General features: G+C 38.1%; 1 protein-coding gene across 1 annotated transcript in view; it reads left to right on the top strand.

The window, feature by feature from the left end:
- Nucleotides 1-19,280, top strand: part of SLC9A9 (solute carrier family 9 member A9) — a 172,627-nt gene extending 153,347 nt beyond the window's left edge. Inside the window, 3 exon segments of the mRNA XM_031596281.2 lie at nucleotides 18,194-18,299; nucleotides 18,823-19,014; nucleotides 19,016-19,280. Coding sequence (XP_031452141.2) covers nucleotides 18,194-18,299; nucleotides 18,823-19,014; nucleotides 19,016-19,048 — 331 coding nt within the window. The 3' untranslated portion in view covers nucleotides 19,049-19,280.
- The last annotated feature ends 7,988 nt before the right edge of the window (nucleotides 19,281-27,268 follow it).

The following is a 27,268-nucleotide window of genomic DNA, read 5'->3' as shown; positions in this document are numbered from 1 at the left end:
AATCAGCCTGATACTACAAGAGGAAAGACTAGAAATAACAAAATCAAGGAGGGAATTATACAAGGAGAGAATGTAACTTCTGATTACGCCTACAGTAAATGATATTCACGAACACAGCGAGGGACAGCCCTGTGCTGTTACAGTACACACCACCAGCTTGCCATGTTCTGATGCAGAACAGGCACATTAGGCAGTGTGTCTCAGTTTCTCCTCTTGTCCAGTCCTTGAATTCCTCTGCAAATACCTGTCAGAAAGGATAGCTAGGAATTATGTGACACATTTTTCAACCATAGATTTTGAAGTTCTTGCTAAGATGACTGTCTTTACTACTAATCTTAAAGGTTAGGAAAAAAAAGGGGGGGAGGAAAGGGAGGGAGGAAGCAGGCTGGAGGAGAAATGGAAAGATAAGCAGCCTGTCAAATATCACAAATGAAGTCAGTAAAAGACCAGGAAGAATGCAGACCTTGTATTTTCTTGTATCATATACCTTCCAACACACGTTGTTATTTTGTGGACCACATAAAAACCAGTCCAAATATTCTTTTTCATGTGGCAGACCTGCCCATCACCTTGGAAACCATGAGTTCACTGAATTGTTTGTCACAGGACACCAAAACTTCAAGTTACCAATTCAAAACTTCATCATTACCACAGGATCATATTATTTCAATAACTGCCTCCACTAGTTCAAATAGTTTCTAAATTTCTTCTGTCCTTCATTTCTCTCAGTTTCAAGTCTCTTTCAGTCTCAAAAAAAAAAGAGAGCTAATATCAAGGTTTTATAACATAGTCCCTTTAAAATCTCATTTGTTGGACTTTAAGTGTGAATTAAAAATAATTAACATTATAGAAAAAACAGTCAGTAAGAACTGCCAAGGTCTTTTGAAAAACCTGTCTATTTATCCAGACTTTGAACTACAGAGACAAAAGCTTCTGCATTTCAAATGGTACTTCTTTTTGAAGATATTTTAAAGACACTTTATTTCAGAAGCAGGGAGAGTTGCATTAATAAATTCTCAGAAATAAAGCAGGCTACAAAAATACACCACCTTCTGAATTCAGAACATGGAAATCTTGGCTTAGTCAATAATTGGCTGGATTAAAATCAGAGAATCCTTAGAGTTGGAAGGGACCTTTAAAGGTCATCCAGTCCAACCCCCCTGCAACGAACAGGAACATCCACAGCTAGATCAGGTTGCTCAGACCTTGGTCCAGCTGTCCTTGAAAGTCTCCAGAGATGGAGCACTGACCACCTCACCGGGCAGCCTGAGTCAGTGCCTCACCACCCTCTCTATAAAAGATTTTTTCCTTATATCCAACTTAAATCTCTCCTCTTTAAGTTGGAAACCATTTCCCCTTGTCCTGCTGCCACACACCCTGCTAAAGTCTGTCCCTTTCTTTCCTGTAGCTCCCCTTTAGATACTGAAAGGGAACAAACCTAAGTTCATGTTATTCAAGAGGTACTTTTTTTACAGCTAAATCTAGGAATTACAAAAAATATCCCAGAAAGCTGTTATTAAGGAGTGATAAATCACCTTATGCCTAAGTATTTTATTTCTTGAGAAAATTGTATCTGTTTACAGATGCTCAGAGCAATGTTGCTTCACTCCAGCTACTGAGCAGCTTTCCTTCCCTTACTGGGTGTTGTTACTATGTATTCGCCAGCTAAGGAGGAAAATGTGTTAAGCAAGAATGTTTTGCAGAGTGTTCTCATTTTATTAGTCACTGGGTGCTTGATCATATTTGGTACTATTAAATTTCTTCTCTTTCTATTATTGTTGTCTCCAAGATTCTCTTTTTGCTAAAGTAATCTAATTGTCTTCTGTATTGGCGATTCCGTCCTAATTTGCAGCTGTTTATAAAATCCACTTGTGAAAACTGCTTTCATGTCCCAGTTACATTTAAAGCTATGACCATAGGAGCAGGGCCCAAGGCACATTTCACACAACCTCTCTCAATTCTTGGATGCCTTTTGTAAGATGACCCAAGCTGCCTACAGGGGAAATTAATCTTGTAATGTGTTCTATTCCCTTTTGCCTCTCTTGAATATTTTCCCCATGAGGCATTGTATCTCACATGTTTTACTTAAATGTACATATATTTGATCTGCTACCTTGACCTTGCTTAACAAAGCATTTATCTTATCAAAGAAAGATACTGCTCTAGCCTGACGCAATCTGCTTTTGTTAAAGCACACTACATTTTATCCAATTTTCCATGTAACTTAATGTACTTGATTACCCTTTTCCTTCAATATCCAGAGACTTTACTTAGTACTGTGGACAGACTAGTGTAGTTCTCTTACCACCAAAATATTTATAATCTTCTGTCCTTGACCGCTATTCTAGGTCAGACAAAGCAGTATTTACACGTATGGTTGGGCCCTAACTGTGCTGCTCAAGTACTTTCTCTCACAACTGTTTTCAATAGGAAAAAACCGTTTCACCTGAACAAAAATGTCCTTGGAAAATTCTGACTTTTCCTTGAAGCATTTTTATCTGATAAATCTAAAATATTTATATTATAAATGTTAACTTGTCAACTCCCATGAATTATTTTCTGATCAGAAGGAGCTTCCCTTCTGATGTGCAATAGTCAGGAACTGCTATGACAGAATCCAGAGTAATTTCCCACTGTCATGCTTAGATACAGAAATTCATACATATTTCTGTCTCTTCAAAAGCTATTGCTGCAATCTATGGAGATATAGAAATAGCCAAGGGAGCTGTTTTAATGGTAATCCAGTAGAAAACGATTAGCAGCACAGGAAAAAAGTATTTGTAGTAAAGCTGTCATAAGCCCTTACCTGGATCATGGCAATGCCAATCATCCAAAAGGGACAGATGAAGGGAAATTTTCCTTCTTAGACTTTGGCTGAAGTGAAACTAAAAAGTAACAATTGCATTTAGGTCTTTCATAATACTGATATTGACAAGTCATCAAGCTCCTGCCAACTACTGTCATACTGGATTGGGTGCTGATCCTGCTTCTGGAAACTGTATGTCATGTCTCTCTCTTGCATCTCACCAACTGCCCAGAAGATTAGCATCTGTTCCTGGAAGATGAACTGCCATGGGCAGAGGCACTAGAAATATCCTGCCCCATCATAGCTTGCCTCTTTTCCCCTCTTTTCATATATGTATGTTTTCGTGTTTTCATAGATGGCATCCCCAGCTGCTTGCTCTCTTTCTTAGATATGGGTAGCATAGGAACAAAGAAAGCTGCAGCATGGAGAGACATTGATCTAAGCTACCCAGGGTGATACAGGGCCATGTACAAAGCTAGTATTATAGATACCGCAATAAAGCAGTAATTTTTCTATTGTTTAGCATCATACTTACATTTAAGTACCTCACAAAGTCCTCAAGATGCCAAATTATTTATGCGTCCTCTGCATTCTGTTGCTGACAGACTCCAAGCTAATGATTATAATTGAGTACAAAGGCAATACAGATTTGTCAAACTCATTCAATAACAGATTCACACGCAAAGACCATGAAATATTTATTCCACTGGCAGAAAACAAAGAGGAGCTTAGAGGATGTGCTTGCACAGAATGTTACCATGCTAAGTGAAGCAGAGCTAAATAACTAGAAAGACTAAAAATTAAGGTTGCACAGACATAATTTGGGACAGCAAGGCACATAAGAAATGAAGAAAATACCAAAAAAAGGTGCTTAAGTTAAACATTTCTTGGGTACTATGCCAACTATCTTTTCAGAAAGAAATGACTTTCCTAGTGTCAAAGTGCTTCTCATGTTTGAAATAATTAAATTAAAAAGAACAAATTTTAGCACAAGGGGTCTCTAAATTATCCACTCTGACCTCCTGGCTATCACAGACTCAAGTTTTATCCTGTATTGATCTCAGGAACACATACAAACACATATCAGGGATGTATCCATTTCTGACCAAAAAAAGTCAGCAATGGAGAGTTTACTGCTTCCCTTCGGAATGTTTCCCACTGGTAGTTGCTGCTAAAACATCTACTTTTTTTTTTTTTTTAATCTTTTAGCAGATATAGATCTGTGCTATTTTAATCTTTTTGAGGAAAATGGATGGAATTCCAGATTTTTTTCAGATTGAAAGAGATCTTACATCTTCCTCAACTTTTTGAAACCTCTTTAGAATATGGACCACCACACTGGGTATACAGTGTTTCAGCACTAGTCTCACTAACAGTCTTTGTAGGTATTGACACTAGTTTTATTCTTAGCTCACAGCTTACATGCATTGTTCCCCCCACCCCAGACCTCACTTCTTAGCTACAATCCACAACTACTGCAGAAACTGCTGGTTCTTCTTATTTGTTTCCAGGAGTGCAACTAAAGGAAATATATTGGAGTGAATCCAGCTTACAAAGCAACTAAGGTGTGACTGCACGACTGCACTGCCTTTATCGTGATTTAATCTATATCATCCATACATACATTTCTCTATTTCCAACAGTGATAAAGTTACCAATTATCAAATTTTCTACTGATTGCTCTAAAATCTGCATGGAAACACTCACCAATCCATGGCAGTTCTCCACCAGCAATTACTGTTTCTAGTCTATCAACCAGCCAGTTCTTAATCATTTTAATGCATGTCTTATTGATACTGTGAAGTGCTAATTTCAATCATAATGCCATTATAAATGTCTTACACAGCTTATTAAATGCAGATCATTTTTATCAATCAAACTTGTAATTTCTTCCAAGGATAAAATCTGATTTATCTGACAAGTTCTATTTTCTATATATACAACTTTCTACAGTCTTATGAGTAGGTTAAAGAGATATTACCATTCTACTACAGTTACACATTTTCTTGAAAGTTGTGATAAAAAGATTCTGAACACACAGTCTATGATGTTCCATCACTGAGGTCTGCATTTGTAGACATAGGAAAAGTTTCTAGTACCAAATATCAGAATCTAAGATCTTACTTTAAAAATTTATATCAGGTGATTTAAAATTATGATTCGCTAAGCCTGGACTGGTCCTTTTGTTTTCATATTTTTTAAAAAACTATTTGCAATGTTAGGCCTCTTTTATACTTTGGCTGCGGATTCCACAGTAAGAAGGGGGAAGATAAATGTCTACTAGTTCAAAATCATGTCTTCAAAGTTTAGATAATGTCTAGTGCAAAACAGTAATAAATTGCAGGCCAAGGCAAGTACATTTATTTGAGCCTTTCTTACTATTTTTTCCCTTTTTTTTTTTTTTCTGAGAAGAATGTGACCTTTCAGCCAGCTCACTTCCTGGTAGAGCACTGCTAACTCTATATCTTCACAGACACTGCATAAATGTCAAACATTTCAACCATTTCTATGCTGCAATGTTATGTAAATTTCATTAAGTATTCAAAATATGACTATATGACTACTGCTAGTAAGACATCCAGTGGGCTCATAAGTATGTTTTAGATTTCCCAGATTCTAAACTCTCCACAGTTCTGGCATACCATCATGGATTTTAGAAAAAAATTGCCATCCTCTTAATAGGTCACCTCTATTCTGGATTATTAATTAATGAGACAGAAATCTCATGTATCTAGTGAGGAGTTCAGAGCAAGGATTCTGTTGAATAGAGGAAAGAAAAAGAGAAGCAGTGATCTCAGTGAATATGTTTTTTAACAAATCACAATCATGGAACTGCTACACTTGTTTGTGCACTGTATAGCTGGCTCTTGTTTAATGAGTGACTCATGGCTGAAACCCCAGTAGCTGACTTTTCAGGCTATAATGAAACACCAAGAATAAGAAAACCTCATGCTCGTTCATACTGCACTGTACATTTCCCCATCTCTACTACTGTTTGCATTTGGGTCTGTGCCTACATTGGTATGTGTGCAATCCGTTGCACCAATGACAAAGAAGAAAGATGCCAAATTAAAACAATAATATATTTCATAGCGTGTCTCCAGAATCCTTCTTTGGAAACATAATGAACTGTGAGACGTGAGGTAGGCAAGCCTTAGCAAAATGGCTTAACGTCTCTGAAACTGCTGCCTAATATCCACAACATCTCTTGTAATGTGTCAAAGTTATCCTGTAAAAAAGGATTACAAAAACATTTTATCCTTTGGCCAAACACAGCAATGACAGCATCACAAGGGCACAGATTTTCTCATGCTGTAGCAGATCCAGGTACCATTGTGCTGATTCTCCAGCAGCAAGTAAAATAAAAAAAATCCTACAAGTAAGCTTCATAGGTTGTAGAGCAGGAGACCTAAGGTCTAGTACCCCCCATTGTCTCAGCTTGCACAGCTCTATGTGTGTTACAGTATCTGATTATACATGCCTTTCTCACACAGCCTGTGATTTCTTCAGGAAATGATTGTTGCAAGTTGAATACCTGCTGTAAAACTATACTTTTTTTTTTTTTTTCCTGATAACAAGTACATTTTCATTCTGTTAAGTCCTCACATACCCTTAAAAATGTAGTAAAATAGTAGAAAATCTTATATATTCTCATTGCAGTTTCTAGTCTCATCCTGTTTTCCCACGTTCATCCAGCTACATTTCCAACTGTGCATCTCAAGCTCTCCCATCACAGCGCACTGCTCCCACTACTGTTCTCTAGCATTCACAGTCTTCCAGGAAACTTTTTCACACAAAGACAGATATTAAGAGTTTGGCCATTCCACTGCAGACTAGACAGGTAATAGAAAGTGTGAGAATAGCTATCCTAACTGGAAATATAGTGCTAGTTTTTAGATTTGTTTCTATATTTCATAAATTTCTCCACTGATCAAAAAGCAGTTTAATCTCTTAATATGGATCCTCTGTACTGTTATTTTAATCTGCCATTATTCCTAAGCAAAATACTTCATTTAACCAATTTAGAATTTTAAACTGTAATATTAGGATAAATACCTCACATTTATTTCTCCTTGCATTATTAAAGCTGCTATTATTCTTGTTCAGTAAAAATCTTCCTTTTGCTAGGATCTCTGTCATCATTCATTATTCTCAATTGTTCTTCACTCTGAAATTTCCATATATCTTCATGAATGTTACATTGTATTTTCTAACTGGTGTTTCTCTACTTTAAAATATCCTTTCAAAAGCAAAGATCTGGCTTGCTAGAAGGCTGCTTTCTTTGAATTACAGTGGAACCTATTCCTGTGCAATATATTATCTTCTTCAGACACTGAGCCCTCCACTTCTTAATGTGCTTTCTTCACAAACCCATTAGAGACTTTCAACTTCATCCAGCTATCTAATTGTGCACGTAACGTGGGTCACACATCAGAAAAAGCTGCAAGAGAATCTGCAGACATAATCTTTGGGCCAATCTGCTCACAGGACTAAAGGTTCTCAGAGGATATATTAAACTAAACAAGCTTTCTATTAACAAGGCTTTACAGAGGCTATCCTGCTCTCAGCAGCTCAGCAAGATTAAAAGACTTTTCTTTTTTTGACACTCCCAGTAGTGAGTGCTATTATTCATTACCTAACTGCCTATAAGCACAATATGTTACATGAGTCAGTATAGCATTATTCCAAAAATAGGGATAGAACATGCCCCATTTTTCTTACATGGTCTTTGAATCTACTCCCTCATCTGGAATGAGTATTGTTTCACACAAGTATACAAATAAGCAATAATATAATTTTATGACTGCGTGGTATTTTATTTTTTTACTATTGGCTTTGCCACAAACCTCACTCAAAAATGATCATCTTGGTGCTCCACTTTTGTATTCAGTAGGGATACACACCTCTCTGATCACAGGGTAGCTTGTACATTCATATTACTACTGACCTATCAGTCTCACCTCTGTGCCAGGAATGATCATGGCATAAATCCTCCTGGAAGCTATACTATGGCACATAGAAGACAGGGAGATGATATAGGAAAACCAGCATGGCTTCACCAAGAGCAAATCCTGCTTTGCCAATCTAGGTGGCCTTCTACGGTGGTATAATTGCATCAATGGATAAGGGAAGAGCCACTGACTGCACCTATCCAGACTTCAATAAGGCCTTTGACACAGTACCACACAACATCCTTCTCTCCAAATTGGAAAGATATGGATTTTATGAGTGGATTGACTGCAGAATCAAATCCAGAGAGTAGAAGGTAGTTAATGGCTCAGTGTCTGCATGGCGATCAGCGACAAGTAGTATCAGTGCTGGGACTCTTTAAAATCTTCATCAGTGACATTGACAGTGGGATCAAGTGCACCCTCAGCAAGTTTGCAGTTGACACCAAGCTGTGGGGCGTAGTCGACATGCTTGAGGGACCTAGACCAGCTTGAGCAGTGGGCTCAAGAGAAATGAGATTCAGTAAATCCAAGTGTAAGGTCTTGCACCTGGGTCAAGGCAACTTCCACCGCCAACACAAGCTGGGGTATGAAAGAATTGAGCACAGTCCTACCAAAAGGGACCTAGAGGTACTGGTGGATGGTTAGCTGAACATGAGCCAGAAATGTGCCTTCACAGCCCAAGCCACCAACCATATCCTGGGCTGCCTCAAATGAAGCATAGTCAGCAGGTCAAGAGAGGTGATCCTGCCCCTCTACTCTGCACTGGTGAGGCCTCACCTGGAGTACTGTGTCCAGATGTGGACTCTGCAGTGCAGGAAAGACACTGACTTGTTGGAGCACATTCAGAAGAGAACCATAAAAATGATCCAAGAGATGGAACGACCTTTCCTACCAGGAGCTAGTGAAAAGATTCATTAGCAGAGTTTGTGGAGATAGGACAAGGGGAAATAATTTCCAACTTAAAGAGGGTAAATCTAGATAGGAGATAAGGAAAAAATCTTTTACAGTGAGGATGATGAGGCACAGGAATAGGTTGCCCAGAGAGGCAGCGAATCCCCCATCTCTGTAGACTTTCAAGGCCAGAGTCTGGATCAGACTCTGAGCAACCTGATCTGGCTGTGGATGTCCCTGTTCATTGCAGAGGAGTTGGACTGGATGACCTTTAAAGGTGTCTTCCAACTCTAAGGATTCTGTAATTCTATGATATTGAGCCAAGAGATTAGCTGTCTGGTCTATCTTTCACTGCTTTACCAAACAGCTTTCAACAAACCTTCGGAGTTTTCATTCTCTTTAGAATCACTGATTTCTTCCCTTCTGGCATGATATCCATCTCCTTATTTACTTGTCTTTATTCCCCAAGCTTACAATAGAGAAAAAGATTGGTTTTTTTAATAGATGTCATTCTTTATTTTTTTTCCTGTCTAAAAGATGTATGAATCATCACTTCTGTTTCTCAGTTTTTGTCAACATTCACAAAAACAGGTAAGCATATAAGATGCATTGCTTCTCCAGGCCTTTCTTCCCCATTCATAGCTCATCCTTTTCTTACAAAATTTTGAAGGGTTCTGTTTGTTTTTTACAGTATTTTCTCAAACAGGATCATATTTCCCTTTCAGGTTGCACCTTCATAGCCAGAATCATTCTTTGCATCTTGGCAAAGCAAGAAGCTGGAGATTTTGACAGAAAATATCTCCATAGACCTGTGGACCATTTTAAATGTAACTGCAGCTATATCTGTAAAGATAAAATAACCAATTTCCTGAAAAAAATGCCAAAGAGTTCTTTCTCTATTAGAGCATAGCTTTGATGCACTGGCTTCAGTTCTCAATCCATGTCACTAGAGGACTGTAAGCAAGAATATTATTCCAGCTGCTGCTTGCAAAGTTCTAGCTGTCATGCCTTGCTTTCATTGTAGTATTTTACTTTGAGTGGAATTACACCCATAACGTTTGGAAAGTATGCTCACATTACCTTCTTCCTAGCCATTCCTGCTTCCAGCTCCCTCCTGCTCTCCAACTCTCCACTTCTGTAGCAGAGGCCATGCAGACAGTGCTAATCCCAGTAACAGTATTAGTAGGCGTGAGATCATCATACCTGATATCATTTATTTGCAAGAGGTTTCTAGAAGCTTTGTATTTTTCATTTTATTTGAATCCAGTCTTTTCTCTAAGATATGACTGAAGTAATTCATTAGATCAAAACCAATTTATACTTCACTGTGCTTAACCTTTAGATTTAGATTTAGACTCCCTGCATCTCGAGAATGACTAGGTTTGTGGCCAGCAATGTACACAAACAGTGCCAGTTCTCATTTTTCACACATACATTTTTGGGGTTCATTCTCAAGCAGGCAGTAATGTCAAGAACATCCTTCTGAAGCACCATATTCCATGCAGAACACAGAAATCCCTGCTAACTTGCTCTTCTGCACATTTTCCCTCTGCCAATACTGGGGCTGAAGCATCTTATACAACAGATGCGTTTCACGTGAAGAGCTTGAAAGTGATCTCACCTGAGGCAGATGGCGTCAGTCTTTTTAAGGTGTTAAAGTTCTAAGCACAGCCAGATCACAGCACTGTTCCTCCTTCCTTTCTAACGCAACAGTTTTGCTTGCTCATGTCAGTGCTCTCTCTGGTTTTGTAACCAAGCTAAAAAGTGTCCACAAGCAAAAGTTTCCTTTCTGCAGGGAAGATTACCATTTACAGCACAGGTACTGTACTCAAGCTGCCCAAATAGAAGTTTTCAAGGGTTCTGTGAGATTTCCTACACCTTCAAATATGCCAGGACTCTTTTTTTATTATTATTTGCTGATAGGAAATTCTTTCTATGAATATCATTGCCATTTAGGTTTTCACAAGCCTAATGATTTTAAAGTTTTTATTTCTGTTGTTGACTTTGACATCAAAATTATTTCATAGCAATCTATCTTTTGTTTTACCTTTCTGACTTAATTTTCTTGATATGGAAGATGCTGTGTTTGGTTACTTATATTTTGCCTCAGGAGCTCAGTTTTTTTTTTTATGTCCTAGAGTGAAATTCATGACATCAAACTTTAGATACCTAATTATTAGTTACGTCTAATCTAGTTGTTTAGATTCCTCTATAGTCAAAGGGAAAGAAACTCATCTTAGTTTCAATTCCAATTAGCTCCAACACTACAGGACGAGACTGCCTAGGGATTTGCCTGTGTTTCTTTATTGATGAAAGACTGCTAGATTAGCTTTGTTCTTCATATCCTGCTATAACGTGTCTGATGGTGGGGAAGATAGATCCTGTGAATGATGCCAGTTGTGAAGCATGCACTTTTCTCTGAAAAAAAATCACATGCACACCAGTAATACCCTTCTTTTTTTTTTTTTTTTTTTTCTTTTCCTGCACTGTAGCCCCAAGAATATCCTTTTATTTTACTGTTTTGTTTTTTTTTTTTTCTTGAAGACACTTACTATAATATGCAACTCTGAGAAGTCTCTCGGGCATTATCCAGTAATAGAGAACATCTCTTTTGTAGTCTCCTATACAATATCTCATTGAAAGCTACCTCTTTGACTTTATTATATGCTCTCCTATAATGAATTATATGGCTGTTGTCATAAGCAAACCACAGTCTTCTCTCTTCATTGTACATTATCATGGTTTCATGGCTTTCATCACTATTCCACATCATAACCTTTACATATATGTAACAGACTTCATTCATTCTTACTGGGGCATTTTAAAATGTAGACATGTATATGATTATTTGGTTGCATTCTCCTGAGAGGGGTGGCTGTTGTTAGACAGATGGTCATTTCCTTATTTTCACATTATACATCTGATATCAGGGAGGTTGTTTCTTCCCTTTAGATGCCTCGTATAGTTCTGCATTTTCCAGAGCTTTCTAATGCTAATTTGCCTGACATTCACATCTGTTCATATATTTCATCTGAGTATTATAGGAGCATTCTCCTACCCTTCCTCATGTCCTACCCTTCTCTTTTCAAAAGTAGCTGCATTATCCACTCATCAATTATCTAAGCAAGTTTCCATTTACATTTCAGATTTTTTTCTTTTCATGTAAGCGTTAAATTTGGGAAATAATAGGTTTCAAATAACTTGAGTAAGATGTCTCAATTTTCTTCTTTTCATTGAGCTCTCAACTAGAAACCCATGGTCTGCAAATACACCAGACATTTTACTCAGTGCATACCCGATAACAAGCCACTTATCTGTCAGCAGCTACTTATCTGTAAAAAGACTCAACTAAGATTAATTCTATCAAGTCTTTCCATTTTGCACACATCTCTACGGGGCCTCTAGTTTCAAAGTTGCAAGCTTCAAAATTTAGTCACATTCTGAATTAAAGCCAGAGTTTATTCTTTGAGTCTAACTTTACATCTTGTTTGGGAACCTTACTGTAAGACAAACAGACTTTCCTGTGAGGATGTATTAAACTAGTTTTTATTACCCCTGATTTTCATCCACCCTCCCTGCCCTCAGGTGTGACTAAACCTAGTAATCACTTAAAGAGACACAGTAATTTGACTTTGCAGGCCTGCAGTATGATTCCATTTATCCTCAGTTGCTCAGTACTTCAGATTACAACAGTTATGGAATATTTTCTTAATCCACTCCGTTAAAAAAAAAAAAAAAAAAAAAAGAGAAAGTCACAAACAGCAAGACAGAATTCACTAATATTGACTCTAAATTAAAATATCACTTAGAACAGATGTAGTCACTCCTCTTTAGCTTTCTCCCCAGTGCAGTTTAGGTTATCTGTACAAGTTAAATCACCTTAGATTTTGTGGTCTTTTCAAAAATATACTTGTGATTCTAAGGATTGAATTCTATATAATCATGATCTCTTTTTTTTTTGAACCACTCTACACTAATTATTCCCCTTCTGAAGAAAGTTCTTTCGTACGAGAGGAAAGATCATCCTCCCTTATACGGGTCAGGAGGAGAAACCCCTCTTAAACTTAATCTGCCGTGTATGCATTTAAAACCTGGAGATGTCTCTGTGCCTCACCAGCTCAGTCATGCACACAAGCTGTTGTATAAAGTAACCAAATAATCTCAGTCAGCTGTTAGCAGCAGCAAGCCATGTGCAGAACTTAGCCAGATAATCAAAGTTTCATGGTTTGCTTGCTCCTATGCAAACATTAAAAAAAATGGAAATATTTGCTCTTTATACTATCACATAGCTAATGTTAAACTCCTCTCTTTAAAAACTGAAACTCTACCAAGTTGCAAAATAAAATATGCTGTTATTATGGAAAAACACTGAATGAACAGAAATATTTTCCTTAAATATATTCTATATGTTTCTTCATAAATACAAAAAAGAAATAATAAACTCATGACATAAATAATTCACAAACTCCAATTTAAATATTCAGAACAGGGTAACTTTAAAAATAAAAGCTGCAGTAGCAAAGAAACCTTCAAAACACTGCACAATGGAAAGATTCTGGGAGTGGTGATATTTGCCTCTAGAGACTTATGCATACAGCAGAAATGCAACACCTAGCAAAGCAGTATTTAGGGGCATACCTGTAACAAATGTGTACTTATAACACAGCTTACCTGCTTTAAGAAAGTATTCTTAAAAAAAAAAAGAAAAGAAAAGAAAAACTAGATGTAATTTTTACTAGTATCACAAGAACTCCTGCACTTTAGGGCTTTTTAATAGTCCATATTGTAGTGTGAGAGCATTTGCCTCCTTAGGGAGGGGTGGGATTACACTCAGTTACAGAACCACCATTATGTGAGGAGGCAAAAGGCAAAAAACACCTTCTGAGCCAAATGCAGTACTTCGTAGTGCTGAAACTTTCTCTCAAAAGTTCAAGTCAAGCATGCAGAAAATGAGGATGTAAGAGTTACTGTTTTGCTCTTTAGCAAACCCATTGGAGTTGGACTAGGACTTGCTCTTCGAGCAAAAGAGAAATGCACTTCCTTTAAGTCTGATTCAAAACAGTCACAACATTTCTGCCTTGCTATTTTTCTCTTTGAACAGCTCATATCATTAAGTTAAAAACAGTGGTTTTACCAATATTCTCCAAATTTTGTCTGGTGATGACATTTGAACAAAAACATGGTCATTTCAGCTTATTGATTGAAAGAATAATTGAGATTCCAATTTCTTCATTCTGAAACTCGGCAAAAAACTATTTTCAAATCTCAGAATTTTCTGCATAATGGAAATTATCAATATATGGCTACTGACATTGGCATTTCCCATCAGGATTACCTGACAACTCTCATTTGAAGATTTCATACATATTACCTGTAATTTTGTGAAACATTTGATGTATGAAAGGAAAATCTCCAAATTTCCATAGCAGCTGTTTCGGGCTGTGTGTGTTTGTTGTACATATATATATATATATTTTTTTGGGGGGGGGGAGGGGGGGGGGAAGGGGGGAAGTGCCAGGTAAAAGTCAAGCAATTCCAAGTTTTCCCACTGAAAAATCCTCAAGAGATTTTCTCTAAATTATCTAAACTTAGAGGAAAGACCTCAAATTCCACCTTGAAAATGTGAAATTTCAGTCTGAATATCACATTGTACAGCTTTGAAAAGTTTGCTATCCATATGCTTTCTACAAAAACAACTTCTATTTCATGAGCAACTCACAGAATCACAGAATCATAGGGGTTGGAAGGGACCTCCAGAGAACATCAAGTCCAACCCCCCGCCAAAGCAGGCTCCCTACACCGGGTTGCACAAGTAGGTGTCCAGGTGGGTCTTGAATATCTCCAGAGAAAGAGATTCCACCACCTCCCCGGGCAGCCTGTTCCAGTGCTCCATCACCCTCACCATAAAGAAGTTCATGCGCACATTTGTGCAGAACTTCCTATGCTGCAGTTTCTGGCCGTTTCCCCTTGTCCTGTCTCCACACACTGCTGACAACAGTCTGCCCTCACCACTCTGCCCCCCACAACTTAGACCTGGATCAGGTCCCCTCTCAAGGCTAAACAGACCCAAAGACCCAAACTCCCTGAAGGTCCTGTTGCTTTTGAGCATGCTGCTCATGAGCATCCTCCAACAGCCCCCGCTTCACTTGCTCAGCCTTGTCAGCCCCGGCAAACCATCTGTGAGAGGTTTACTTCAGGCCACATTGGCCAGACGTATCTGCAGATTAGACCCAAAGTGCTGTCTTCCTGACTATCTTCTCTGCAAAAGCATTATCTTTCCTTGTTGCTGAGCAAGAAGTAGTCATATGATTCAAACTCAGAAAAAGAGAAGCAGAACCAGAGAGCAGGCAAACACTGACTGCGGTACTGAGTGTGGCAGCAATGAAGGTGTAGAGGAACTGTGTCCAGACAGTGGAGACAGCAGACTGGAACTGTCAGGCCAAAGGGATGTTCAAGTGACAACAAGGGTACAGATTTGTGAGAGTAGAAGCCTGGACATATGAGGACTCAATGGAAAATTTAGTATTTGATTACATGAGCAAAAGCACGCTAACATGCCAGTATTGTACACTGATTATATGGTGGACCACATGTGCATATGAAGGCATATCAAACTCAGTTTCCCAACTTCAAAATTATCACACCACTTTTCCAATAATATTAATAATAATGCTCTTTACACAGTACAGTATCTGAGCCATGCTTGTTCTGCGCACAGAGAGCTGAAATGCAAGTCTAAGAGTAGGTTGTCTGATACAACCTATTTCTGCTGTCTTTTCCCCAGTCCTGTATTAGGAAGGCATAGATTTGGTTAGACAATAATTTCTTAGTTCTGCTAAGAAACGACTGTGGGTTTTTTCTCCAATTTTTAATGCAGCCTTTGTGCAAAATCCATCTTATTCTATTACTGTATTTAAATTCTTTCTCCCAGGAGATGCAACCAGAGCAACTGGAGTGTGATAAGATTTTTTTGCCAGTCTTAAAATGCTATAACCCATGTCTGATATACTCTTGAAATGCCAGCATCACACATGGATTAAAATTCCCCTTTCATGCTGCACTGAACAATGTGATTACGACTGTAATACCATAAAGAAACCGTGCCAACAATAGAGAAAGCATTTACAGCATAGGTCATTAAAACATGACAAATAGGCCCAGCAAGTTAAGCTCTTTCAGTGGACTGAATAATTAATTACTAGTTAACTAGTAAGGAACAAGAGGTAAATAATTTATTACAGAACCAGAAGCATCATAACAAGATAGAGAAAAATTACTTCACTTTAAACAGCATCTCACGAGACTGAAAAGCAAAAGCATAGACAACGCACAACAAATGTGAAAAGGAAAGAGATTTAGAAGATCTGTCACAGTCCAAAATGAGGTATTCATACAAGTTTACGCATAGCAACCAAATAGTTGCTGAAGTTAATCCTAAAAGTGTTGGTGGATCAAAAGATTGGGGAGAGGAAAGGGGTTAGGTTAGAAATCCCCACACTGAAGATTAATGCTGGCCAAGTAGTCTGCCTGTTTCAGCACACATTCCCTATTCCCATCTGGTATGATGCTAGGCTTCATGCAAGCATATGTGCTGTCTGTACAAAGCACAGAAGGTAAACAGGACAAATTAGACTGAGGGCTATATAGTTCACTATGAAGTTATAAGTCTGCTTAGACATGAGACCCCACTAAGAGATCATAGTTCAAAGAGGAAATGCAAAGAAATATTCATCTTCCGTTACTTACACTGGAAGAAAATAAAAGAACAGAATGGAAGGACTTGGTATAATCACATGAAGCTTCCATGAAAAGCCTCGATTTTTCACACTGGGTCTAACAACTCAGTGCAAATACTTCTAGTTGTTACTACTAACAATGCCATTATTTCCAATGATGAAAAAACTAGAATTAGGCTCTTATTTGCAGCTTTGTTTTTTCTAATCAGGTTCATTTTTTTGTTTTTTGAAATGCTGAAAACAAAACAGCTCTAACTGGTAGCTTCCATACATTGCATTTTAAAAATGGCTCTCAACCACTTGGGAGGTCTTTTCCTTCGAGATCCAAATAAAATTGGGTCAGGAAGGTGCTTTGTTTTGTTTTTCCTGCTCCTACAGAAAAAGAAGGATGTAAACTTTCCTACACAATCCCATCAGATTGCCACTTTGATTGATCCCACCTGGATTGTTGTTTTGATGAGATTTATTTATTCAAGTGGACTCAATATTCATCTTTCCCACTAACTCAGTATAGAACTTGATCTTTGGATGAAGGAATCACATGATCTTCCGATAGATGCAATAAAATTTTTTAGAATTGCACAGAAGAAAATATACATATACCAGACTCCACAGAACAACTGCTATGGCTGTAGTACAGAGGACAGTCAAGTACATAATCTAGCCTTTCAATCTGTAACTGAGATTTTGAGGGTTTCACATGACTCAGATTCTTCAGCAGACAGTTTATATAGAGTGGCATGAAGGAAGAGATGGTACTGGAAGGACTAGGTCTAAGACGTACACTGTTACTCACTGAGCATTTCTACAATATTTCTGCAGAACTCAAGTCATCATTTGATTTTTTATGTCTACTTTCCTCTTAAAGGAGGGAAAGGAAGAGAGCTGGGACAGGAGTAGAAGACAGAGGGACAACAATCAATAATGAAAATTTTCTCTTGTTTGCAAAAAAAAAAAAAAAAAAAAATCTGACAGACCTGCTTACCACAGAACTCCAAAAATGACTTGGCAAGTTAAAATAGCAGAGAAGATATGTCAGCTTGAGGGAGCTGCTATTGGCAGATACAAGGATGATATATTTGCTTAAGATGAGCAAGTTTTTCTTTCATCTCAATACAGCACTTATGGATGAAAAAAATAGGAAAGACGTGTGAGACATTAACATAAAGCCTGTTCTTAATGTTTTTGCATGCTTTTATGTAAAGAAGCATTGATGTAAAACAAATATGTTGAATGTTGTAAAACAACTGCGCAAAACAAATGCATTGAATACTGAAGATGGAGTATTACAGAGAATAACATTTGTACACTCCTTAGGATAAAGAAACTTGATACTTCGTGAAATATTCTTTGCCAGTTGAAGAACTCCATTCATCTTACAGAAAACTTAGTATATGTTTAAGAAACTGTTAGCTACCGTTTTTACATAAATAGCTGATACAATTGCATCTTATGCAATTATAACTGGAAATAGTTTAGAAAGATCACACTTTTACAGCAAAGAGTGGATGAGAACAGCAAACAGGATAATCTAATGCATATTGCATCTCTTCCAATTCCTTTTCCCATTTCTGTACCCCATGACATTCACTTCAGCCATTCTGCTGTGCTTCAGGACAGATTTTGAGCATTGCATCATCAAGACTAGTGCGAGGTAAAAATCAATGCAATAATGGATGAGTAAATAAATACTATTTTGTTTGTTTCCATCCAGTTGGCTGATTGCCCTTATGCTTTATAATGAAGTTTCCTATAGAAGCATCTTAGTATCAAATCCACACAGAAGTTTTCTTTAACAAACTTCACAGATACCTAAAACCTATTTTAACACATGCCGGTCCACCTCTCACAACGACGTTACCTGAATGGTGTAATCCTGTTGCCAGAATTCTGACCAGCCCCAGTGCATACAGCGTAAGTACCTAACTTGGTCAATGATATTTCAAGTGTACCCCAAAAGTCACTGTACTCAATGGAACACCCTGGCACAGTGCTTTTCCTAAAGCCTATTACTTTCATAGTGAAGGATTATAGGGATTTCTTCAGGATTGTAGAGAGGGGTCCCAGAAGGTGCCATGCGGCATTTTCAAGAATGGACACACAAACTCAGCTCATGAGTCAGATTTTAAGTAATTCAGTCAGAGAATGAAAGAAAGCATTGGCTGCTCCATCTCACTAATGTCAGTGATATTTAAGCACCAATTATCCTAGAGATCTGAATAGTAAATTCACTTCACAACACCGTCCAAGAGCTGAACATAGTAAGCGACTATTTGCCTAATCATCATCAAAATTTCTTGAAGATCTAAAGTTAGTAATTGAAACAATAGAGAAATTAAGTGAAAGGAATTGCATCTAACCTGTTCTTCATTTAAACCTTATAAAATCCTCTTCAATGTTCCTTTCACTGGTATTTTTCCTTGTTTGAAACATACAGGATCAGCGGAAGAATGAGGACACAGACTATATCATAAATAATGATGAACTGACCAAAAACTATGAAGCATCTGCTCACACACCAGTGCCTGCACAGGACAGAACAGGCTCCAGCAGTCAGTCTGCAGGCAAGGAAGATATTCATGAAGGAGACCTTGGATTAGGAGCATACAAGCTCCAGCTTGAACACACTCCAGGGTCAACCTGAGCTGAATTCATTGGCATGAACAGCGTAATTTTAAATCATAAGAAATAAGTAAACCAAAGAAATAAAAGATATAACTTCATGAACAAGAAGCAAGAAAACGTACAAAGATGTCTTAGATTTTTGTGCTAAGATGTCACCAAGTTCTGGTTCCGCCACTGAAAAAAAAAAATAGTATCATCTACACAACTACAACAATATGCAATTTTCCTTTACTGCAGCACTTCTTATTAATAAAAGATAGATACTGCCAGCCCTCTGTAAATCCATTACAGTCACTTGTTGTCTGAGATGGCATTAGACTGCATCATGTCCTTTACACATGTACGCTTTCCTTTGAACATTAATTATAAAATTTAGTCTGCTGGAATGAAGGCAAATACCTTCCTAACATACTCAGAGCATGTCTAATACAAAGCTCGTAGAACCTTTGTATTGAAGACTGGATTCTCAGAGGTAAAATTTGCTTATTTTACTCTGTTTCATCCTGGTAGCAAGGTCAGTGGTAGTTAGAAAAACAAAAGGAGAATTTAAGTATGAAAGTATTGATTATATCTGCATAAAAGCAACAGTGGAATAAACAAGGATTCAGTCTCACACACAGCTAGATATCCTATCCCTATTATTGTGTGCTAGCACAGATGAGCACTTGTACATACTACATAGGTAGTGTAAATACAGGGAGAGAGCCAAACTATCATTAGGTCACGTGCTTTTTCTCACCTCCAGAGTTTCAACAAGCAGCACATAATATTCCTGACTAAGCTTTTTAAATAGGGTCATTCTTAATGCACACCATAAGCAACGAATTTGTAATCTCTGAAAAAATCAAGCCATTTTCATGGATGTTTGTAAAGACAAATACACCTTGATTTCAACATAGATGGAAACTGAAATTTAAATATAGTCAAACCTTAGTCATTCTTTTCCAGCCTAATTAATTAAATAAGTGCAACTAGAACAGTTGCTTTAAGCATTAAATTTGAACTGAAGTTCTACATGCTGTTATGAAAGATCAGAAGTCTAGTTTGACATTTTATTTTTCCCCAAATACTAACCAAGAAAATTCAAAGGAACTTCGTTCACATGTGGTTTAAAAAAAATAAGTCACAATAGGTTCTGAGAAAAAGTAATGAATTGCCAACTCCCTGCTTTGCCTTAGTGTGGTGAAACTAAATATGTATATATGTGTGTGTAACAGGTTATGAGAAGGGATAGAGATGAGGATATAAGATTTTATGCCCTAGTTTGTGCATCCATCAGCACATCATCAGAATGGCAAAGAGAACAGCAAACAGGATAAACAGGCTGTTACAAGCTGCAGTGAGATTAATATGCAGCAACCGTGAGAAAACGATTACCGCAGATGGGTAGAAGCACAGTTCTGATTTCAGTAGCCAGAGTTTCCAATTTCTATCTTCACAAGTTCTGAGGCTTCCTATGTTCCTCAAGAAGCATGGACTCCCACCCTTGGCCTGTAGCACAAATCAATAAGCTGTTGCAGAATTTCAAAGATGCCAAGCTGTTTCTCCCAACTGCTACACATACTGGAAATGACAAGCTCTTAACCAAAAGTTCTGGTCTGCAATGCGTCCTGCAGCACACTGTGGGATTTTTACTGATTTATTGTATCTGTGTCCAAATTTCTCACAGTTCTGAGAAACATGATAAATGAAAAACTCTGGGGTCTGAAATTCTATTTATTCTAAAAAGAGTCAGTAGTGAAAACACTCTTCACTGTTCTATCAGCATGCCTAAAAGTCCACATTACTTGGTAAAGAAAGTCATTTCTTGTAACAGAAGTGCTCATTCGTCATGTCTTCACATATCAGATTTTTATGCTAAGCTTGTCAAGAGGCTGAATCAAAGGTCCCAGCAAGATGGGGTTTTGTCCTCTAGGGCCATGCTCAGCCAACCATATGGTATCGCTGTTTTTTAGGAAAACTAGTACAGCGAGCTGCAAGAAAACATGAATCTTCTCCTGAAAGGCAATAAAAGCCTTGGTGATTCATTACACTATTCAGCCGTGCCATTTTTTAATTTTGAGATATTCTTTTCAACACATGCAGTTCAAGAGAGTTAAGACTATGGTAGAAGAGATGATGTATCTGTATCCAAGTAGAAACTGCTGGCAACTATTAATTCTGCACAATCTTTTAAACAGCATAATGGATGTTGAGAGGCCTCTAATGTTAATTTATAGTTTGTACTCCGGAGATTTAAACTATTCAATATCAGTGTTTGAACATACAAGTTACTCATGATAAATGTGAAGTTATTCTTCCTATCTGGGCTAATCTAATAAAACAGTACTTGGAAAAATAAAATGTAAAATACTGTCAAAACATAGTGACTGCACATGCAGTATGAAGTCCAAAATGAAACATAAAAATCTGCTCAATCACTAAACCTTTCAGGTTTCAGAAGTAATAACTGAAGTTTTATACTTAGCTGCTGAGAGGGTTTGGCAAACGTTCAAAGCAGCGGAATGACTCTTGGATATGTAGGGGAACCAATCCCAAAGACATTGTACTAAAAATATCAGGTCACGATGCTAACTTTCACAGAGAACTTTAACATTTGGTAACCTCACTGAAAGCAGAGGCCACTAGGAGAAAGCATTTACATTGCTGTGCTAAAAGCTCTAACTTTTCCATAGTAACTGTGTTACGGCTAACTTCAGAAAACCAATTATGTCTGTGCAGAACTTCAGCTGTTAAACTAACTGAATTGAAGCCAAAGAGCATAGAGCAACTTAAGTGCCTTTCTGGTCTTAGGATGGTCCGTACAACATGTCTATTTTCCTTTCAAAAACTGGTATGTATTTTACTATCAGCCATCAAGTAATGCAGGAAAATCCTCTACAGTCTTCACGTTTCCAATTATACTCTTCCAGCTTTCCCACTGTTAACAGCCATACTGGCTTCCTCCCACACAAGACCAACCTTGCTCTGGGCAGTCTTCCCCCTGCTCACCAGAGAAGGCACAGAGTGCTGCACAAGGTCTGCTGCATGATGGTTGTAATAGCAACAATTCTGCTCCCAAACAAACAACTTTTCCATCAGAGCAGAGGAAACATTTTCCCCATATAATTTACTGTCACTGGTCACCATTATTTCCCTCCAAAATTAGATTTGAGGCACAGAAGAACAAATATTGTTTCAGGCCTCAGAGGATTCCCAAATCTGAACAAGTCAAATTACTGTCATCCTTCTGAGGACACAGCAGTGCTCGAAATCTTGGTGCCAGAAACAGTAAGGAATGCCCGGGAGTGTTTTCCAGCCCATGTTTTACATCATTCTTTACTACACAGCTGTCTGTTTCTGTATGTCCATCAGCACAGAGGCAGATGGACATAAATAAAACGCTACTTTATTCAGTAAGGATTTGAAACTAGAGAGCAGTACACCTGACAATCTAAAACACTGACAAAAAAAACCTTCATGCTATGATAGTAGGCATTATGTAGGTCTAGGACAAGTTATACACAAGTGAATTGAAGTAGAATAATATCCCATAAGCATAATGAGATTTCAGACTCCAGAGGTACGGTTCCATCTAAATATAACCCAGTACTTCTGCATACATGCCTGAATGGAAACAAAAATAAGAGAGAAAAGGAAATGAGTAAATGACTGATGAAGGAAGAAAGAGGGTAGCAAGGCAGGGAGAAATCAGTGCCGAGAAGATATTCAGATTGAAAAAGATCACCAAGACATTCTGTCGCAACAGCAGACTAATGAAGCATTGGCCAAGAGCACAAGAAACCAAGAACTAACTTGAAAAATGCTGCTAAAAGCTGCCAGAGCCATATTCCCGACTCATACTGTACTATAAAAACATCAGTGCCCCACAGGCCTAAAAGGGAGACACATCTACCAGATGAAGATTGATTAAATTTAAAGAAAACGAAAGAAAAGGAGCTGGGGTAAAAGGCTAATCCTTCAGCAGCACTCAGCAAAGCAATAGCTGGCTGATATTTGCGCAAGTTTGAATAAACAACTGAAGATATAAATCCTTCAGTCTTCCTCATTTCTTCTCTCCCCCCTTTACCAGCTATTCATTTTTTCAACATTTGTCTCTTCCATCTTCCTTGTGTTTTAGAATGAAATTTTGTTTTCCTTAGTGCTTTGACTAGAAAAAAATTATGATCTTCTTTCCCCTCTAGCACGGTAATGACAGCCGAAATTGTAATAGTTCTTCAAAAAGAAGTCAAAACAATGTCTGTCAACTACACGTCTACTTTATGTACAGTCTGTGCTCAAGGAGATGGCTCAAGCATCAGCATACATTTGTGGTATACTTCAAGCACTTCAATGTGGCTACCAAAGTTAAGATCAAGCACTTTAATTACAGGAACCAACAAGGGTAAAAAAAAAAAAAAAAAAAAAAAATCTAACAAAAAAAAACTTATTTTTAAAAGAAAAAAATGCTGAGCACAACAGGCACGTGCCAAAAAAAAGTTATAATTCTGTACCATAACTGCTTAATGTACTGTAGGAATCAATCGGCAGACACTTAGTTCCCAATACTTAGAGTCCTGAACACCGATAATGAAGAATCTGACACAGACCTTTGAACTTTCTAAACTTGGTTTAAAACAAGCATCCTCCCCACTTGGACAAGCTCCTCACACATCAGCATTTAGCAGGGCTTAACCAGAAAATGCAAAACTCTGTTTCTGAGATGAGATTTTAAAACACTAGCAGAGGATTTCATTGCACAAACAGGAACACAGAGGCAGTACCCCTGACTTTTAGTCTAGTGTAGGTGCTCAGAGAATAACTTTAAACCACCATTTAACTTTCAAAAAAAAAAAAAAAACACACCCAAAACCCACACATATCAGAAGCACAACCTGCATAAGTTTGTAACCAAAGGACCAAAGGCAGCCATCCCAGCTAGATTTCCCAAGGAAGAACAATGATCGCATTGCACAAGTTTTATACTTTCTGTACATGTAGGTAGGAAGTTATTTGAAATTATTTGAAACACTCAAGAAACACAGTGACACAAGTCACACTTCCGACTGTATACAATCCAAACTAATCTGAATGTTGTTGCATAAACAAAGAAATAATATTAATTTTTGACATTGGTTTTTACGCCTCCTCTTAATCAGAAGGTTGAGAAAAATTATTCATTTCACAGACATTTGACAGCATTTTCTGAAACTATTTAAACCCTGGCTAACAAAGTTTATTAGAGCAAAGCAGATATAGATTAATGGGTGCCTCTGTTGAAATAGTCACAGTTGCTCACTGATATAGAGCAATTCTTCTAAAAAAATTGTAACTGGCTGTATCGCAGATATTACCTGAATGACCTCAGAGACTTCCATTAGCCATCTTTATTCTCAAAAATTCTATACGGCACAAAGAGGAAGTACAGAAGAAGATCAGAAACAAATTCTGCCTTCAAGGCTTTCCAAATGATTTCTCTTCCCCCAGGTACTGTACAAGTTATTTCAGTATCCCTAAAAAATATGGGTGAACCAAGCCAGCAAACTATCAGGGTGCTCACACTGCTCCAGTCCCTATGAGTAGGGTATGGGAGACCTAGGCGCTGCCAGCTCTGCACAGACTCCCTTTTGCTCTTCCACTTCCTGCAGTAACCTGATAGAGGATAGGCTGGAGCAGGAAATAACAACCCTTGTTACATCTTCATTACCAAATTCATTTTGGAAAAGTCCAAGGTTGTTCAAAGCTTTGCCTCACGTTAACCCGAGCTGAGATTTTTCAAGCAGCAAAACTAAACTTAAGATCCTGAAACTATTGGTTCCTAATTAAATGATTCAGTTTTTAAAAGCAATGAAACAGCAGCTTACTCTCAAGCCCACGGCAGCCTTCAAGTCACATTGAAATAAGTGCATAGGAGGTGCCAAAACACTCACTGTTCCCAAAAGAGCTTTTAAGTAGAACAAAAATGCAGCACAAATACTGTGTTGATTAAAAAAAAAAAAAAAAGTAAGTTCCCTACTCAGATAATGGAATCGATTTCCATATCAGCATGACTCAGCTACAGTTTAAGGAATAATTCAGAGATCTAAGTGGTTCTGTACCACTCCCCTTCAGTCCATTGCTTTCTCCTTTCTCACCACATATCCCCAACTTTTTCTCTCTCTGCAATGATTCAAGCTAAGACCTGGACAAGCATGAGGAGTGGTGATCTCCTGTTTAGTATCCCAGTTTCTTCTGAGGCAGTGTAGAACAAACTGCATGACTTCTCAGGACAGCCAGGAGTCGTGTGAAAGACTAGGGTGTGTTGCAGCATATTTTTCCATGACTGCTCCAACATATGCTTCCCGTACAATTTGGGCTACTGCCCATAGCAGTCTTAGTTGACATGAACTTTGAGAACCTTCCTGAACAGAAAGGTATCACTTCAGGACGCAGGAGTACAAGGCTAGACATGTAGTACTTAGACATAAGCAACACCTGAAGCTCTCAGATTCTTTGAGCTTAACTCATGTTAAGAGCCCTGCTTGGGAGACAGTTTATTAAGACTAAGTTTACACCACACGTTCTTCCACATTCTGAAAACACGAAGAGAATATTCTTCACAAGCAGCAACAACAGTAGATGAGTTCTGTGATTTTTAGAATGCAGCGCACACAAATACATGGAAAACAGTGAATAGGATCTCTGAAGTTTCTCCTTCAAGCACGATTTGAGGATTGCAGTGCTAATACTTCAGTTTTATTTCACAGAAAAATTCTTTGGTTTACATAAGCTTGCTGTCATACGGCACCACAGTATTAAATGGAGGCCAAAACTTCTTGAAACTAAGAAAGCCTTTGAGATTTTCAAATCAAAGATGAATAGTCCAGCTTCTGATACATTAACTGTATCTGTACAAGAGCACACAGCTCTTACAAATGCATTTGTAATCTTAGAAATTAATACATCTGAATGATTAGCACATTAAGCTACAGTCAATTAAATACAGTTTCAAGAAATATATAAGGAGATGTGTGACTATCTTACCACTCTGCATGTATAGCTCCCATCCCTTCTCGACTTTGCAGTCCATTTGCACCAAATCATGTCATTGTAAACTTTATTTTCCCTGTGTTATGGGTGCACTCTGCCTATGGCTGTGCTATGGATGAGGCCATAGGTCCTCCCCAGAGATGGCTCCTGTGAAGGCCTCTTCAAGATGACCTGTTGTTCCAGCTCCTGGGGGTGCAGGAGTCTGGCCAGATCCTGCCCACACTTTTATGGAGAACAACTGTCCCTTGCATCCAAGCAGCTCACTTCTCACTCTCCTCCTGCAGGCGCTTACACTTCCACATTTATCTTAAAGGCTAACTGGCTTGACAGCAGGCTACCAGTGTAGACTAAAGAAAGAAATCACTTATTCCCAGTGCCCATCATGGTGTTGTGCTGATGTTTCCCTGCAGATAGGGAAATGTCCTCCTGCACTAGCCCAGTCTTCATTTCTTCAGAAGCAGCAGCTTTGCCTTAACACCTTATCAAAATGCTATATGCTTATACCAGTGAAGGCCAGCAAGCATCATTCATTTGAAGATGTCTTAAGGTTACCTCCACCCATCTTGCCCCCAGATTCATTACATCTCTTCTTTCTGTACATATGCATATATGTAGGCAACTGGCAAAGCCAGTGCAAAAGTTCACAGGACAAAATCACAGCCCTCTATTCTTGATGTTCACTGATAGTTCATTTTCTGTACCTTACTATTCCCTTTCTCACTGGACTTCATCTTGACTGTTCTGCTTCAGGACCATACGTAACCCACAGGATTTGGAGTGACTTGAGCACAGTTATATCAAGCCCTCATGAAACATTTTGATTGTTGCTTTGTTTTGATTCAAATTTTGAATATTTATTCCGTTATTGCCTCAAATATTAGTATGGAAGGATACTATTCAATATTGTACTGCGCCTAAGTTCAAAAGTAAAGCTGAAGAGATTAAAGTTATGAAATAATATTGAATCTTATAAGAGAAATGTAGTTTTGTTTCAGTTCAGAATGGGAAAGTGATCTCAGAAACCGGGATTTTCTGTTCCCCTTAGGCGGGCATCATAAGATAACATCTGTTGAGCCCTCTTAAGCACTGGCTAACAGCATTATTTTCTGAGTGCTACCAGGCCCAGAGTCCAACCCCTGCAGTCAGCAGCACAGCTGGGAATGCAGGACATGCACAGAGCATCCAGATAGGGCAGAAGTCTCTCTAGCTCCAGCAGCAGCAGGGTAGTAAAGAATGTCACATATACAAAC

This window comes from Phasianus colchicus, chromosome 10 (assembly GCF_987193195.1).
Source record: "Phasianus colchicus chromosome 10, bPhaCol1.hap1.1, whole genome shotgun sequence".
Classification (NCBI taxonomy): Eukaryota; Metazoa; Chordata; class Aves; order Galliformes; family Phasianidae; genus Phasianus; species Phasianus colchicus.
This window is presented reverse-complemented; position numbering and strand designations above follow the sequence as displayed.